Source organism: Chiloscyllium plagiosum, unplaced genomic scaffold (assembly GCF_037043375.1).
Source record: "Chiloscyllium plagiosum isolate Xiang-an unplaced genomic scaffold, Cpla_swu_hap1 HiC_scaffold_2, whole genome shotgun sequence".
In the NCBI taxonomy this organism is placed as follows: Eukaryota; Metazoa; Chordata; class Chondrichthyes; order Orectolobiformes; family Hemiscylliidae; genus Chiloscyllium; species Chiloscyllium plagiosum.
The window spans coordinates 144,232,060-144,248,510 of NW_028270140.1; the positions used below are offsets into that span (position 1 = coordinate 144,232,060).

The window sequence follows — 16,451 nt, forward strand, 5'->3', positions numbered from 1 at the left end:
ACTAAATTCCACATAAGAGGTCATTGCGTAAAATCAAGACAGCGGAATATCAGGATGGATTGAGAATTGATTGTTAGAAAGTACATGGACAATAGAAACAAGTGGGTGGTTTTCAGAGTAGAGGGCAGTGACAAGTGAATATCATAACAAACCCCAGATATTCACAATTTATGTGGATGGCTTGGATCAGGGGATTGACTGTAATATTCTCAAGCTTTCTGAAGACACAAGACAAGGTGGGACTGTGAATGGTGAGGAAGATGTAAAGAGGTTTCATGACAACTGAAACATGGCAGATGCAGTATATGATGAATAAATGTGAAGTTGTTCACTTTGGTAGGAAAAACAGAATGGTAGAGTATGAGTTAAATGGTGATATAGTGAGAAAGTGAAAAACGTTGATGACCTGGGTATCCTTGGACACCAGTTATTGAAGGCAAGCATTCATGTGCAATAAGCAATTAGGAATGCAATGGGATTTTGGCCTTCACAAAAGAAAGTTTGAGTAGGTAGTAAGAATGTCTTACTGCTGCTGTACAGGACCTTGGTGAGACCACATCTGGAGTACTGTGCACAAAACTATTTCACACTTTCCTGAAGTATACTCCAGATTTTTACCCATTCACTCAACCTATCTATCGGCAACTCCATATGTCTTCTTCACAACATACTTTCCTACCTATCTGACACCATCTAAATGTTTAGCCCCCATCCCTTCACTCCCTTTGTCTAAGTGTTGATGTCAATTGTAAATGGTTGGAGCACCTGCAAGACTCTACTCATCACATCCTGCAAATTATAGACCCACATATGCGTTCTCTCTGTTTTATCACTGCCAGCCAATCTTCAATCCATGCTAATCTATTAACTGCTAAGAAGTTCATTTTCTGCAATAATCTCCCAATGATTATGGAGTATGATGATTGTGAGACACAGAATTTGTAGCAAACATCTACAGCATGATGTAACTGAAATTATACATTGAAAAATACCTTGATTGCTTGTTAAGTCTCTCATCTTCAGTTTCATCACTCGATGAACTTTCGCTATAAATTCTGCGTCTTACGATCTTATATTCCACAACCACCTGATGAAGGAGCAGCACTCCGAAAGCTAGTGCTTCCAAATAAACCTGTTGGACTATAACCTGGTGTTGTGAGATTCCGTACACCCCAGTCCAACACTGGCATCTTCATATCCTAAATAAAAAGTGACTTTGTGACAGGATAGCAGCCTCTGTGCAGTTATTTCAGTCACGGTAGCCATCTGACTGTTCTCAATTGCCTGGGGAAAGCCCCAACTGGTTCACCAATGTTCTTTAGCAAAAGAAATCTGCCATCCTTACCTGGTCTAGCCTGTGTGTGACTCCAGGCACACAGCAATGTGTTTCGCTCTTGACGACTTCCAGGGGGATTCGCGATGAGCAATACATGCTGACCACAAATGAATCTTTGTTTTCAGTGCTGCAACACTTCAGCACCAAGAACAGTCTTTTGGATGCACCCTTCCCCAGAGCTGTGCCTGGCCAATGCAAGCGCAAATACATTTTTGTATTTTTTTTAAAAGGCAGGCACGACCACGTCAAACCCAGGTTGTAAGGCAACAAACACCCGCTTGGGGCGCAATTGTGGCGGAGGCTGCACGCCCGAGCAGCGAAGCGGCCAGGACCCGGTAAGAGGTTCAGGGAGCCGGGGAAGGGGGTGAAGTCGGAGGGTCGGGGGTGAGGTCGGAGGGTCGGGGGGGGGTGGTGAGCCCGAGTGCATTGCAACCCAACGCGGTGAGGTCCTTGCGTCCCCTTGCAAGGGCGAATGCCCGGTCAGTCTGGAAACCTTCGGCCGCTGGGAACATCTGAGCAGCCGGCGATGATTGACAGCTGAGGGGACCAGCCAAAAATAAATGTCAGCTGCAGCAAATATAGCAGCGGAGTGAGAGAGAGAGAGAGAGAGAGGATTCACCTCACTGCCCAAATAGGCACGTCTCTCGCTGGAGGTTCAGAGACTAGCTCCCCTCCCTTGTTACTTACGCAACATTTCCAATTGCAATTCCCAGATCCGTTTGTCAGCAAAATCAAAGGAATTTCAAGTGTCGCAGCTCGCTCGTTGCTCATTCAGACACCTGCTACTGTCAAAAATAAACTGCTGGCCCCAGGTAAGACCATCTGCTGACCACTTCTTTCACCCCTTTACTTTTAAATGCCCCACAACCGTTTAAAGTTGTGGTCGCGATCTGCCCTTTTGAGACAAATTTAACAGTGAACTTCAAAATTTTGAAGTGGGGTGATTTTGTTTGAAGGAACAAGGGGCTGAGAACAGAGGACAAAAGTAAGGTACAAGTCCCGAGGTGAGTCTTAAACTGCATCTTGTGGAATGAAGTGGTCTTAAAGTGAAGCTCTGGGATTAATTTTGAAAGTAAATGAAGAAGGAATTCCAATCAAAACATTTTCAGACAGCGGTGAAAATGTGGAAATTGCTCCAATAAGGGATGTTTGAACAGATAGGATGTGATGCCTTTTATTATTAGGGAATACTTGCATTTGAACAGGGGTGATGGCCTTGCGATATTATCACTGGTCTCTTAATCTAGAGACCTAGGTAATGTTCTAGGGACCCAGATTTGAAACCTGCCATGGCAAAAACTTGAATTTAATAAAGTTCTGCACTTAAGTGTGTAACGATGACGATGAAACTGTTAAAAATCCATCTAGATGGCTAATGAAGGAAACTGATCTCTGTAACTCTGTATTTTGGTCCACTCTTATCTGTCCCCTGGACAATTAAAATAAATCTCTGTATGGGATAAATCTCTATGCAGGGTGGATGGGGGGAGGTAATGGTGTTGTGGTATTATCACTGCACTGTTAATCCAGAAACCCAGATAATGTTCTGCGGACCTCGGTTCAAAGCCTGCCCTGGCAGACAATGGAATTTGAATTAATTTTGTTTTAAATCTCTGGAATTAAGAGTCAAATGATGACCATGAATTAATTGTCGATTGTTGGGAAAACCAACCTGATTCACTGATGTTCCTTTAGAGAAGGAATACTGCCATCCTTACCTCGTCTGGACTACATGTGACTCCAGACCGACAACAATGTAGTTGACTCTTAACTTCCCTGTGGGCAATTAGGGATGGGCAATAAATGCTGGCTTGGCCAGTGATGACCACATCCCATGAATGAATAAAGAAAAAATAAATGCCAGTGACAACCCTGTTCCATTCATGATTAAAAAATATTTCTTCAATATCTTTCTTGATTCAGAATGTCAAAAGAAATGAAATAAGCTTTGGGAAATGTGGCAACCAATTTATACACAGCAAGCCCCTAGAGTAATTCTTTTGTTGTATAGTTTTAGGTCCATGTCCATAAGTTTGGGTTCAAGACAAACTGGTCAAGGCAAAGACAAATTCAAGAACTTTCATCAGGCTTCAAGGTTCTTTATAACACTGCATATTGGATAGTGCAGTGCATGGTATTCAGAGATGGAATATTTTGTCTGCAGCATTTCAGATTTACAAATCGAGGCAATGTTCATGAAGTGAGAGTGGCACAGGTATACAACAATGCAAGGACAAAGAGCTGGTGACACTGGAGATCTGAAACAAAGGAAACTGAAATTGCTGGAGAAACTAGTCTGGCAGCATTTCTGGAGAGAAAAACAGAGATAATCTTTCGCGCGCAGTGATCCTTCATCAGATGTATACAATGTCCACCAGATCATAAAGTCGTCTTGTTATTGATTCCTATATTTGAAACATATTTTTTTAATTGCAGGCACCATGAACTACTTCCGATATATCAATGCAGTAAGTGCAGCTCGAAAAGCTTCACCGATTAGAGAGCTGAGTAAGTAGAGACACAAATCTGTCATTGCTAATATTGAATTATTTTAAATCAAAACCTAGAGAGATTTAATCACCTGTCCTGCCCATATTGTGGTCCTTGTGTGATTAATGAGAGAATCTAGTGAAGAGGCTATAGGTTTGTACAAAACCCGTTATTGTACACCAATGTGGGTAAAGATTTATAGGAAAATTACTTATGAGTAAAGTCCCAATAAGACTTTGTAAAGTCAATTGCTTGAATTCATTTTTGTTTATGTTGGTGGCTCAGTGGTTAGCATTGCTGCCTCACAGTGCCAGGGACCTAGGTTCAATTCCACCATAGAGTGACTGTCTGTGTGCAGCTTGCATATTTTCCCTGTGGGTTTCCTCCCATTTTCCAAAGATATGCAGGTTAGGTGGATTGGCCACGCTAAGTTGCCCATAGTATCCAGGGGATGTATAGGCTCGGTGGATTACCCCTGGGAAATGTGGGGTTACTGAGATAGGGATGGGTCTGTGTGGGACTCTCTTCAGAGGGTCGCTGTGACTCAATGGGCCGAATGGCATGCTTCCACACTGTAGGGAATTTGAGTGACTTGAAGGCCATTCGACTCATCACGTCTCCTCCACCATTCAGTGACAGCTTGGCTGAGCCAGATCTGATTGTCCTCAACTCTACCTTCCAGCTTTATCCCTATACCCCTTAATTCCTTTAATGATTTGAAATCTTCCTACCTCAGCCTTGGATGGTCTTAATGACCCAGCCGCAACAGAACTCTGCTGTCAAGAATTCCACAGATTTGTCACTGTCATGAGAGAAAAAAAATCCACCTTATCTCTGTTTTAAATGGGTGACTTCTTAATCTAAGATTATGCCTTCTGTCCTAAACTGTCCCACAAGAAGAAACAGTATCTACCCTGTAACGTCCCCTAAGAAGCTTACAGGTTTCGATAAGGACTTCTCTCATTCTTCTAAACTCCATTGAGTACAGCCACAACCTACTGAACCCCTCCTCATATCCAGGATCAACCCCGTGAAGCTAAATGTGGGTTCCCTCGAATGCAGCGTAGCTATCTTTAGATAAGGGACAGAAACTGTTTGCAGTATTCCAGCTGAAGTCTGGCTAGTATTTTGTATATTATTAGCAATTGCCTTTCTTACTTGCCTTCCCTCTGAATTTGGATTGTAGCATTTTATAATTCGTGCACTAGGATCCCCAAATCTCTCTGTACCACAGCTTTCAGAAATGTTTCCACCTTTAAATAATATTCAGTTCTTCTAATCTTCCTGTCAAGTTCAAAACTGCCAAGTGCCACATTTTCCAACATTACATTCTATCTAGGCAAAGGTGAGGACTGCAGATGCTGGAACGCGGAGTTTAGATTAGAGTGGTGCTGGAAAAGCACAGCAGGTCAGGCAGTGTCCGAGGAGCAGGAAAATCAATGTTTCGGGCCAAAGCCCTTCATCAGGAATTACATTCTGTCTGTCGAGTTTTGCCGTGTTTTAACCAACCTATATCCCTCTGTAATCTCTGTAATCTCTGAGTCATCCTTCGTTTTTGCCTCCCAACTTATGTTTGTGAGATCTGCCAAATTGACAACAGTACATTCACACCCATCATCGCAGTCATTAATGTATCTTGTAAACACCCATTGTTATCTGTGAACAACACTCCATGTGTTGCAAAAGATTTTGCAGTTTCTCTATCATCCTTCCAGTGTTTCACAACTCAACTCTACTCGTGTCCAACCACTTTGAGTGGGTGTCTACAATAACTAGAAACACTGAGCACATGAAAGGACCTGCATAGTCATAGAACATATAACATTACAACGCAGTACAGGCCCTTTGGCCCTTAATGTTGTGCTGCTCTGTGAAACCAATCCAAAGTCCATCTAATGTACACAGTTCCATTCTGTCCATATGCCTATCCAATGACCACTTCAATGCCCCTAAAGTTAGGTCTGCTACTCCTGTTGCAGGCAGTGCGTTCCATGCCCCTACTACTCTCTGAGTAAAGAAACTGCCTCTGACATCTGTACTACTCTCTGAGTAAAGAAACTGCCTCTGACATCTGTCCTATATCAATCACCCCTCAATTTAAAGCTATGTCCCCTCGTGCTAGCCATCACCATCCAAGGAAAAAGGCTCGCACTGTCCACCCTATCTAACCCTCTGATTATCTTATGTGCCTCAATTAAGTCAGCTGTCAACCTTCTTAGAACATAGAAGAATACAGCGCAGTACAGGCCCTTCGGCCCTCGATGTTGCGCCGATCCAAGCCCACCTAACCTACACTAGCCCACTATCCTCCATATGCCTATCCAATGCCCGCTTAAATGCCCATAATGAGGGAGAGTCCACCACTGCTACTGGCAGGGCATTCCATGAACTCACGACTCGCTGAGTAAAGAACCTACCCCTAACATCTGTCCTATACCTACCCCCCCCCCTTAATTTAAAGCCATGCCCCCTTGTAATAGCTGACTCCATACGAGGAAAAAGATTCTCACTGTCGACCCTATCTAAACCCCTAATCATCTTATACACCTCTATCAAGTCACCCCTAAACCTTCTTTTCTCCAATGAAAACAACCCCAAGTGCCTCAGCCTTTCCTCATACGATCTTTCTACCATACCAGGCAACATCCTGGTAAACCTCCTCTGCACCCGTTCCAGTGCCTCCACATCCTTCCTATAGTATGGCGACCAAAACTGCACACAGTACTCCAGATGTGGCCGCACCAGAGTCTTATACAACTGCAACATGACCTCAGTACTCCGGAACTCAATTCCTCTACCAATAAAAGCCAGTACGCCATATGCCTTCTTCACCGCACTATTTACTTCTAACAAAAACATCCTCAAGTACCTCACACTTTCCTCGTAAGACCTTCCCTGCATTACAGGCAGCATCCTAGTAAATCTCCTCTGAACCCTTTCCAAAGCTTCCACATCCTTCCTATAATGCGGTGACCAGAACTGCACACAATATTCCAAGTGCGGCCACACCAGAGTTTTGTACAGTTACAGCATGACCTCATGGTTCCGAAACTCGATCCTTCTACTAGTGAAAGCTAACAGACCATATGCCTTCTTAACAGCCCTATCGACCTGGGTGGCAACTTTGAGGGATCTACGTACATAGACGATATGCAACCAAGTCCAAGGTTCACCCAGCCCTTCTCATGGATATGGGGGAGCAGCTGGTAATAATTTTTTACCCTGTTGGCTCTCTGGGCACTGCCCCACCAAACCTGGTCACCAGATGCAACTTTGTGCTAACACCTTCATTTTGGACAGTCCTGGATAAGGTAGGGGTGCATGTAGGTGGGATGCTCTTCAGAGGGGCAGCATGGACTCAATGGGCCGAATGGCCCACTTCCACATTGTAAGGATTCCATGAGGTGGATTCAATCTGGCTTTCTGCCCGTGTCGTAACAGATATGTGGAAGATGTGATGGCTTGTGGTTTTCATTTTAACAAAGTGGTAATTATTATTGAAGATATTGATTAATTCTGCTAATTCTGTTTCTGCATGTGTTCAAATCCCCCACACATCAACACAAATACAGTCAGTAATATTATCACATGACTGCATCACCTAATAAACATATTGATGAGAATGAAAAAGGAATCCCTGAAAACCAAAAAAAATCTACACAAACCAGAAATTTTAAAAGGAGTCCTTGAGAAAATATTATTTGACCCCAGCCTTGAAGTCTTTTGGCACCCTTCTCGAAAGCATTCCTGCCTGGTTTTTGTCATCCATAAGCTTGGAAACTTTACATTTGGTGACCAAATCCAAAGCGTTACCTAACCCATAAATCCCCTACATTCTCCCCATACACTTGAATACCGTTTCTATCCAAATAGTCATCTGTTGCTCGCTTGAATGCCTCAACTGAACCTCCATCCACCACAATTCCAGGCAGTGCATTCTGTGCCCTAACTACTTACTGTGTGTAAAATGTTTTTTTTCTGACATCACCCTTGCTTCGCTTGCACATCACTTTAGATAAGCGCCCTCTCGTTTTCATTCCTTTTATGAGCGGGAACAGCTTCTCCTGTTGTGACTTTGGGAAGAATCCTTGTGGATTGGGAGGCAGGAAGTTAGAATTTGACATTTGCTAAATGCTGGGGGGGAAGCATTGTGTGGTCCCTTTAAAAGATCGTGTGCTTTTTCTGGGCTTAGACATTTAAAATGGATGTCTGTGAGCAAAGGCTTGAAAGTTTGTAAGTACACAGAGTCAGAACTGAAACATTTGTATTGAAAGGCCGTACAGTTATCAGACCCAGCAGCAGTTATTTTTTATAACAAGACAATAGGCTTTTGAATTTAGCCTGTCAATTTGAACCAGGTACTTGGATACCAAAGAGCTATTAAATTTAAGTCTGTTGGTTTTGACAACGTAGGACCAATCCTACTGTAGATATATTGATATGTCATCACGGTTATAAAAAGAAAGTGATAGTTGGACAAAGACCTCAGAGTTAATGGCCCTCAGCTTTCGAGAGAGAATCACTGTAATTCACAGCCACCTCTTAGTCTTAGAGAAAGCATCATCTAAATAACAGTGATACCAAAGGCACAACTAGTTAACATTCCTGACAGAAAATTGACAAAGAAGACATTCCTGACTGAAGAGTCAACAGAGAAGGCACAGAACATTCCAGAAGACATGTAACCTGACTGTAATTTCAGAGACTGATTTTTTTAAAAAAATATGAGTGGGACTTGTATTTATTGGAACAGCATACCATTAAATTTTTGCTTTATTCAGGAATAGTAGTTAGAAGGGAATTATTCTGTCATTAATAGTTTGGTTGATTTGTTCACTGTTAGAGTTAGATAAATAAATTTCTACTTGTTGATTTTGAAATGAATATCAGGGATTTATTTTATTTAACCACTAGAAGTTTCTGGAAAGCAAGTTACACCACTTTTCACACTCTACAGATTATTATGTGTGGTACTCTTTGCGTATTTTGATTTTAATTCTCAGTATGGGGTCAACCTCCACATTCCCTACCTAATTTATCCAGCCTGCTCATGATTTTGAAAACATCTATCAAATCTTCCAAGGAGGGCAGTCATAGCATTTTCAATCTACCCTCATAGCTGAAGTTTCTCATTCCTGGAACCATTTGAGTAAATCACTTCTGTATTCTCTCCAGTGTGATTTACATTTTTATTTCTAATGTGGCACCCACAACTACACAGTTGCCCAGCTGAGGTCTAACAGGTTTCTTGCACGTGTCTTATAGTATTGCTGCCCTTTGCTGTTTCTCAGCTCCACTCAAACAATTTCTACAATTTGTACTTCCGATTTAACGCCCTCTCTCACTACCGATCCCATCCCCTTATTAACACGTTGCCCAACTCTTTTTTTTTCCTTTTTGCCTGTTCTTCCTAAATCTCCATTATTGCTGTTCCTTCGCTGTCGCTGGGTCAGAATCCTGGAATTCTCTCCCGAGCATCACTGTGGATCCCCCTGCAGCAGGTAGACTGCAGCGATTCAAGAAGACAGCTCACTACTATCTTCTCAAGGCCAAAGAGACAATAAATGGCCCACAAATGAATAAGAAAATGTTAAATATCAGTCGCATTATTGGTATGACAGCAAAAACATTCCCATTTATTTACATTTAAGCAAACTGTCACCTGCTTTGTTGCAATGCCAAATGCATTCAGGTGGTAACTTTAGCTCTGCATTTTGTTACGACATGGGGTAAACCATCCCGCTTAATTTCACACCAGCAACACAGAGAAGATCTATCCCGTGTAGTAATCTGTAAACATCGAGTGGCCAAGAACTATTTAAAGTAAAGGTTAACAACTTTATTTCTTAAGGCATAACAGACAATAATTAACTAAACACTTTTACTCCAACGAAATAGTCTTATCTTTAAAACATTCTAAGAATGTAAGCGGATTGTGGTCAGTGTACACAATCATCTCCGACACATTGTTTGTGACATTCACATTAAAATGCTGTAAGGCCAGTACCAAACTCAATAGTTCCTTTTCGATTGTGGATTATTTCCTGTGGTGAATGTTGACCCTCTTCGAAAAGTAACCAACTGGCATTTCAATCCCATCCTCATTCTCCTCAATTGTAATCTATGTTTTTCTACCTCTACTGCACTTGTCTGTTTCTCTGACACACCTAAGTATTTGAGTAATTTCAGCTTTACTTTTGTCCCTGGTTAAACCCAAATCTAACATCTTTGCTGATTCTAAAAGTGTAGCCTTTTTCTTTCCTTCTAACCTTTCTTGGCAAATTTGAGAATCATCTTCAAATCCCAGAACCTCTTTAGCAATTCTAAGAGCCATATCTCTCACTTTTAATTTAATCAACTACAAGTCACCGAAATTAAACAAATTGTTTCGCCTACTTGGGACACTAACCTAAATCTGTTTAGGTTTAAATCTGCTGTGATTTTTTTGTACTACCAAATCTATTCAAACTGTTTAAACCAGTTCAGATCACGGATCCGAGCCCCCAGACTGTTACGACACAGGGTAAACCCTCCTGCTTAATTTAAAACCAGCAACACAGAGAAGATTTATCCCGTGCAGTAATCTATAAAAATCGAGTGGCCAAGAACTATTTAAAGTAAAAGTTAACAACTTTATTTCTGAAAGTATAGCAGAGAATAATTAACTAACTGCTATTTACAATTTCTTTCTCTAACATATCTTTTAGCTTCCCTTCTGTAATACTAGTCCGATAAAACTCCCATCTAAAATGAACAAAACCACACTTTTTATGTCAAAACCAGACAGCTGTAGGTTCTCGTCTTTAGATTTTTATGTGTCTTCTTTTCCGCTTGTTAGGAATGTCTGTGCTCCAGGTTACTGATCGAAAAGGGACTTTTAAGAAAAATATTTGTTCAGGCAGTCTCTTACATGCTAGGATGTGGCAGATCCCTCCTCAACTGTTCAATATTCCCGGGTCTTATACTCCAGAGCATCGGATTGTGTCATTGGCTTTTAAGATTGTCAATATGCTCAATTCGATCTTGATTGGAGTTTGATATGTTTCGAGTATACTTTAAACTGATTGGCCGGATTCAATTTTGTTTTTGTCTCCAAGCAACAAACTAATCAAGTGGCTTGACCCAGGGTTACATTGTTACCATTTCTGAGTACATTTGGTTCTGGGTCTGGTAGTTCTGCTGCTTTTAACTCTCTTAAAGGTATACCCACATCTTCATAACAATTTTTAACATTATTCAGTCTTTTGACCCTAACTGATGTTAGCATTTGTTTCTGCATCCTGCCACTTTTATTTACTACATTTTTTACTTCCCTAACCATCTTTGTTCATTTTCCAATCTAAGCAAATCTCCCTGTGATGATGTTAGTCTCAGTTCTGTTAAGCTGTGTGTCCTCCCTGTGTAAGTTCAACCTGCCCCAGAAATCTAAACCCCTCCATCCTGCACTATTTCTTCACACACACAATCAATTATATTATCTCTGCACTCACTCTCATATCTGCCTGATTCTCTCTCTCTCTCTCTCTCTCTCTCTGCAATTAGTCATAGAGTCAAACAGCACGGAAACAGACTACGTGGTCCAACTTGTCCATGCAGATCAGTTATTCTAAATTAATCTAGTCTCGTTTGCCAACATGTAGCCCATATCCCATTAAGCTGTTGTATTCATGGTCTCATCCAGATGACTTTTAAATGTAATTGTACCAGCCTCCACCACTTCCTCTGGCAGTCACTTCACACACACTCCGTCCTCTGTGTGAAAACGGTGCACCTGAGGACCCTTTTAAATCTTTTCCTGCTCACCTTCAACCTTTGCTGTCTTGTTAAAACCTTGGCTATTCATGAAGCTGCCTTCATGATTTTATAAATCTCTATAAGGTCACTCCTCAGCCTCCGATGCTCCAGGGAAAATAGCCCCAGACTACTCAGCATCTCCCTAATAGCTCAAACCCTCCAGCCCCAGCAACATCCTTATAAATATTTTATGCACGCTTTCAAGTTTAACAACATCTTTCCTGGAGGAGGGAGACCAGAACTGAACACAGAATTCCTGTTGTTAGCTCTATCCAGTACTGGATTAGCAAGGTTAGATCTCATGGAATACAGGGAGAACTAGCCATTTAAATACAGAACTGGCTCAAGGGTTGTTTTTCCCACTGGAGGTTTGTGACCTGTAGAGTGCCACAAGGATCGGTGCTGGGTCCTCTACTTTGGGTGTTGGGTCCACGACTTTTTGTCATTTATATAAATGATTTGGATGTGAACATCGGAGATATAGTTAGTAAGTTTGCAGATGACACCAAAACTGGAGATGTGGTTGACAGCGAAAAAGGTTACAATGGGATCTTGATCAGATGGGTCAATGGGCTGAGGAGTGGCAGATGGTGTTTAATTCAGATAAATGTGAGGTGCTGCATTTTGGGAAAGCAAATCTTAGAAGGACTAATACACTTGATGGTAAGGTCCTAGGGAGTGTTGCTAAACAAAGATACCTTGGAGTGCAGGTTCATAGCTCCTTGAAAGTAGAGTCCCAGGTAGATAAGATAGTGAAGAAGGCGTTTGGTATACTTTGCCTTTATTGGTCAGAGAGTCGAGTATAAACTTTGGAAGGTCATGTTGCAGCTGTACAAGACATTGGTTAGGCCACTGTTGGAATATTGCGTGCAATTCTGGTCTCCTTCCTAATGGAAGGATGTTGCAAAACTTGAAAGGGTTAGGAAAGATTTAAAAGGATGTTGCCAGGATTGGAGGATTTGAGCTACAGGGAGAGGCTGAACAGGCTGGGGCTGTTTTCCCTGGAGTGTCAGAGGCTGCGGGGTGATCTTACAGTGATCTATAAGATCATGAGGGGCATGGATGAGATAAATAGACAAGGTCTTTTCCCTGAGGTGGGGGATTCCAGAATTAGAGGGCATAGTTTTAGTGTGAGAGGGGAAAGATATAATAGGACCTGAGGGGTAATTTTTCCCCCCCGGGGGGGGGGGGGGTGTACAGAATGAGCTGCCAAAGAAATTGTTGGAGACTGGTACAATTACAACATTTAAAAGGCATCTGGATGGGTATATGAATAGGAAGGATTTAGATGGATGTGGGCCTAGTGCTGGCAAATGGGACTAGATTAGGTTAGGATATCTGGCCAGCATAGATGAGATGGACCGAAGGGTCTGTTTCCATGCTGTGCATCTCTATGACTCTCTCCCATGCCTCATTCACAAAATTGCATTCCTGTGTTTTTTTTCCCAGGGGGAGGTTACTACTGCAAATGAAAGTTACTCTTAATAATTTTATGACCTAAACATTAGGTCCTATGACGTTTATGACCAAAATTTTTTTTTTACTTGTTTTCAGCTGAACTGTTAAACAGGAGCCCACCAACCATGATCTCATTGGCTGGAGGAATGCCGAACCCCAGACTGTTTCCCTTTGAATCTGCCAGTTTTACCATCCAGGACGGTCTGAAAATAAACTTCAGTCCGGAAACAATGAAGAGGGCACTGCAGTATTCCAATTCAGCAGGGTAATGTAAAACTATGCTGAACATCAACAGCAACTAGGAGAAAGTGAGGATGCTTGAGAGGCAGAGTCGAAAAGTGTGACGCTGGAAAAGCACAGCAGATCAGGCAGCACACTCTTGATGATGGGCTTATGCTCAAAACATCGACTCTCTGCTCCTCAGATGCTGCCTGACCGGCTGTGCTTTTCCAGCGCTACACTTTTCGACTTTAACACCGACAGCAACCAAATTGCTCTGCCTCGATGCCACAGGGGTCAGTGCTGGGGCCACAATTGTTTACAAGATATCTTGGATGAGGCAAGTGAATGCACTTTTGCAGATGACAAAAAAAAGAACATGCAGAGGGCTATTGGCTGAGTAAGTGTGGGTAGATGGAATATAATGTGAAAAAAATGTGAGGTTAGTCACTTTGGATGGAAGAGCAGAATATTGTTTGAATGGAGAATGACTGCAGAAAGCGATGGAACTGAGTGAGTTGGAATACTTATCTATGAATTACGAAAAGCTACCATCAATTTTCGGCATAATGTAAAATGCAAATGCGTACTTATTTAAAAGGGAATAAAGTATAAAAGTAAAGAGGTCTTGCTAAAACTATATAAGGCACATATCAGACCGCGGATGGAATACAGTGAATAGTTTGGGCCCCTTACCTAAGGAAGGGTATAGTGCAGTTGGAGACAATCCAGAAAAGATTCTTCAGGCTGATACCAGGTTCTGGGGAGACTATCTTATGAGTTGAAGTTGAGTAGTTTGGCCTTGTAGTTACAACAGTTCAGAAGACTGAGAGGTGACCTTATTGAATTACATAAAGTTCTTAGGGGACTTGACGGGGTACATGTGGAAAGATTGTTTCTCCACATTGAACCGTCTAGGACCAAAGGACATAATCTCAGAATAAGGGGGCGGCATATTTAAGAAAACGATGAGGAGAAATTTCTTCTTTCAGAGGATAATGAATCTCTGAGAAGATTTGTAGCTCAGGTTGATGATAAGTCGGTAAGTAAGCTCACTTGCTGGAAGGTTTGTTTTCAGACGTGTTGTCACCATACTGGATAACATCATCAATGAGTCTTAGAGTCGTAGAGATGTACAGCATGGAAACAGACCCTTCAGTCCAACTCATCCATGCCCACCAGATATCCCAACCCAACCTAGTCCCACCTGCCAGCACCCGGACCATATCCCTCCAAACCCTTCCTATTCATATACCCATCCAAATGCCTCTTAAATGTTGCAATTGTACCAGCCTTCACCACTTCCTTATTCTATACACGTACCACTTCTGCGTGAAAAGGTTGCCCCTTAAGTCTCTTTTATATCTTTCCCCTCTCACCCTAAACCTATGTCCTCTAATTCTGCACTCCCTGACCCCAGGGAAAAGACTTTGCCTATTTACCCAATCCATGCCCCTCATAATTTTGTAAACCTCTATAAAGTCACCCCTCAGCCTCCGATACTCCAGGGAAAACAGCCCCAGCCTGTTCAGCCTCTCCCTATAGCTCAGATCCTCCAACCCTGGCAACATCCTTGTCAATCTTTTCTGAACCCTTTCACGTTTCACAACATCTTTCCGATAGAAAGGAGACCAGAATTGCACGCAATATTCCAACAGTGGCCTAACCAATGTCCTATACAGCTGCAACATGACCTCTCAACTCCTGTACTCAATACTCTGACCAATAAAGGAAAGCATACCAAACGCCTTCTTCACTATCAGATCTTCCTGTGACTCCACTTTCAAGGAGCTATGAACCTGCACTCCAAGGTCTTTGTTCAGCAACACTCCCTAGGACCTTACCATTAAGTGTATAAGTCCTGCTAAGATTTGCTCTCCCAAAATGCAGCATCTCGCATTTATCTGAATTAAACTCCATCTGCCACTTCTCAGCCCATTGGCCCATCTGGTCTAGATCCTGTTGTAATCTGAGGTAACCCTCTTCACTGTCCATTACACCTCCAAATTTGGTGTCATCTGCAAACTTACTAACTGTACCTCCTATGCTCGCATCCAAATCATTTATGTAAATGACAAAAAGTAGAGGACCCAGCACCGATCTTTGTGGCACTCCACTGGTCACAGGCCTCCAGTTTGAAAAACAACCCTCCACTACCACCCTCTGTCTTCTACCTTTGAGCCAGTTCTGTATCCAAATGGCTAGTTCTCCCTGTATTCCATGAGATCTAACCTTGTTAATCAGTCTCCCATAGGGAACCTTGTCGAACGCCTTACTGAAGTCCATACAGATCACATCTACTGCTCTGCCCTCATCAATCCTCTTTGTTACTTCCTCAAAAAACTCAATCAAGTTTGTGAGGCATGATTTCCCACGTGCAAAGCCATGTTGACTATCCCTGATCAGTCCTTGCCTTTCCAAATACATGTACATCCTGTCCCTCAGGAGTTCCTCCAACTTGCCCACCATTGACGTCAGGCTTACTGGCCTATAGTTCCCTGGCTTGTCTTTACCGCCCTTCTTAAACAGTGGCACCACGTTAGCCAACCTCCAGTCTTCCGGCACCTCAACTGTGACTATCGATGATACAAATATATCAGCAAGAGGCCCAGCAATCACTTCTCTAGCTTCCCATAGAGTTCTCGGGTACACCTGATCAGGTCCTGGGGATTTATCCACTTTTATGCGTTTCAAGACATCAGCACTTCCTGCTCTGTAATATGGACATTTTGCAAAATGTCACCATCTATTTCCCTACAGTCTATAGCTTCCATATCCTTTTCCACAGTAAATACTGATGCAAAATATTCATTTAGTATCTCCCCCATTTTCTGCGGCTCTACATATAGGCTGCCTTGCTGATCTTTGAGGGGCTCTATTCTCTCCCTAGTTACCCTTTTGTCCTTAATATATTTGTAAAAACCCTTTGGATTCTCCTTAATTCTATTTGCCAAAGCTATCTCATGTCCCCTTTTTGTCCTCCTGATTTCCCTCTTAAGTATACTCCTACTTTCTTTAGTCTCTTCTAAGGATTCACGCGATCTATCCTGTCTATACCTTAGTTAAGAATCACACAAGTGTGCTTCCAATTAAACCTGTTGGACTACAACCTGGTGTTATGTGATTTTCAACTTTGTACACCCCAGTCCAACAC

General features: G+C 42.3%; 1 protein-coding gene across 1 annotated transcript in view; it reads left to right on the forward strand.

The window, feature by feature from the left end:
• The first annotated feature begins 1,652 nt into the window (after positions 1-1,652).
• The window catches only part of aadat (aminoadipate aminotransferase), an 88,914-nt gene continuing 74,115 nt past the window's right edge, over positions 1,653-16,451 (forward strand). The window contains exons 1-4 of the mRNA XM_043703414.2: positions 1,653-1,671; positions 2,050-2,148; positions 3,773-3,844; positions 13,175-13,343. Of these exons, the coding sequence (XP_043559349.2) occupies positions 3,778-3,844; positions 13,175-13,343 (236 nt within the window). The 5' untranslated portion in view covers positions 1,653-1,671; positions 2,050-2,148; positions 3,773-3,777. The remainder of the gene's footprint in view (positions 1,672-2,049; positions 2,149-3,772; positions 3,845-13,174; positions 13,344-16,451) is intronic.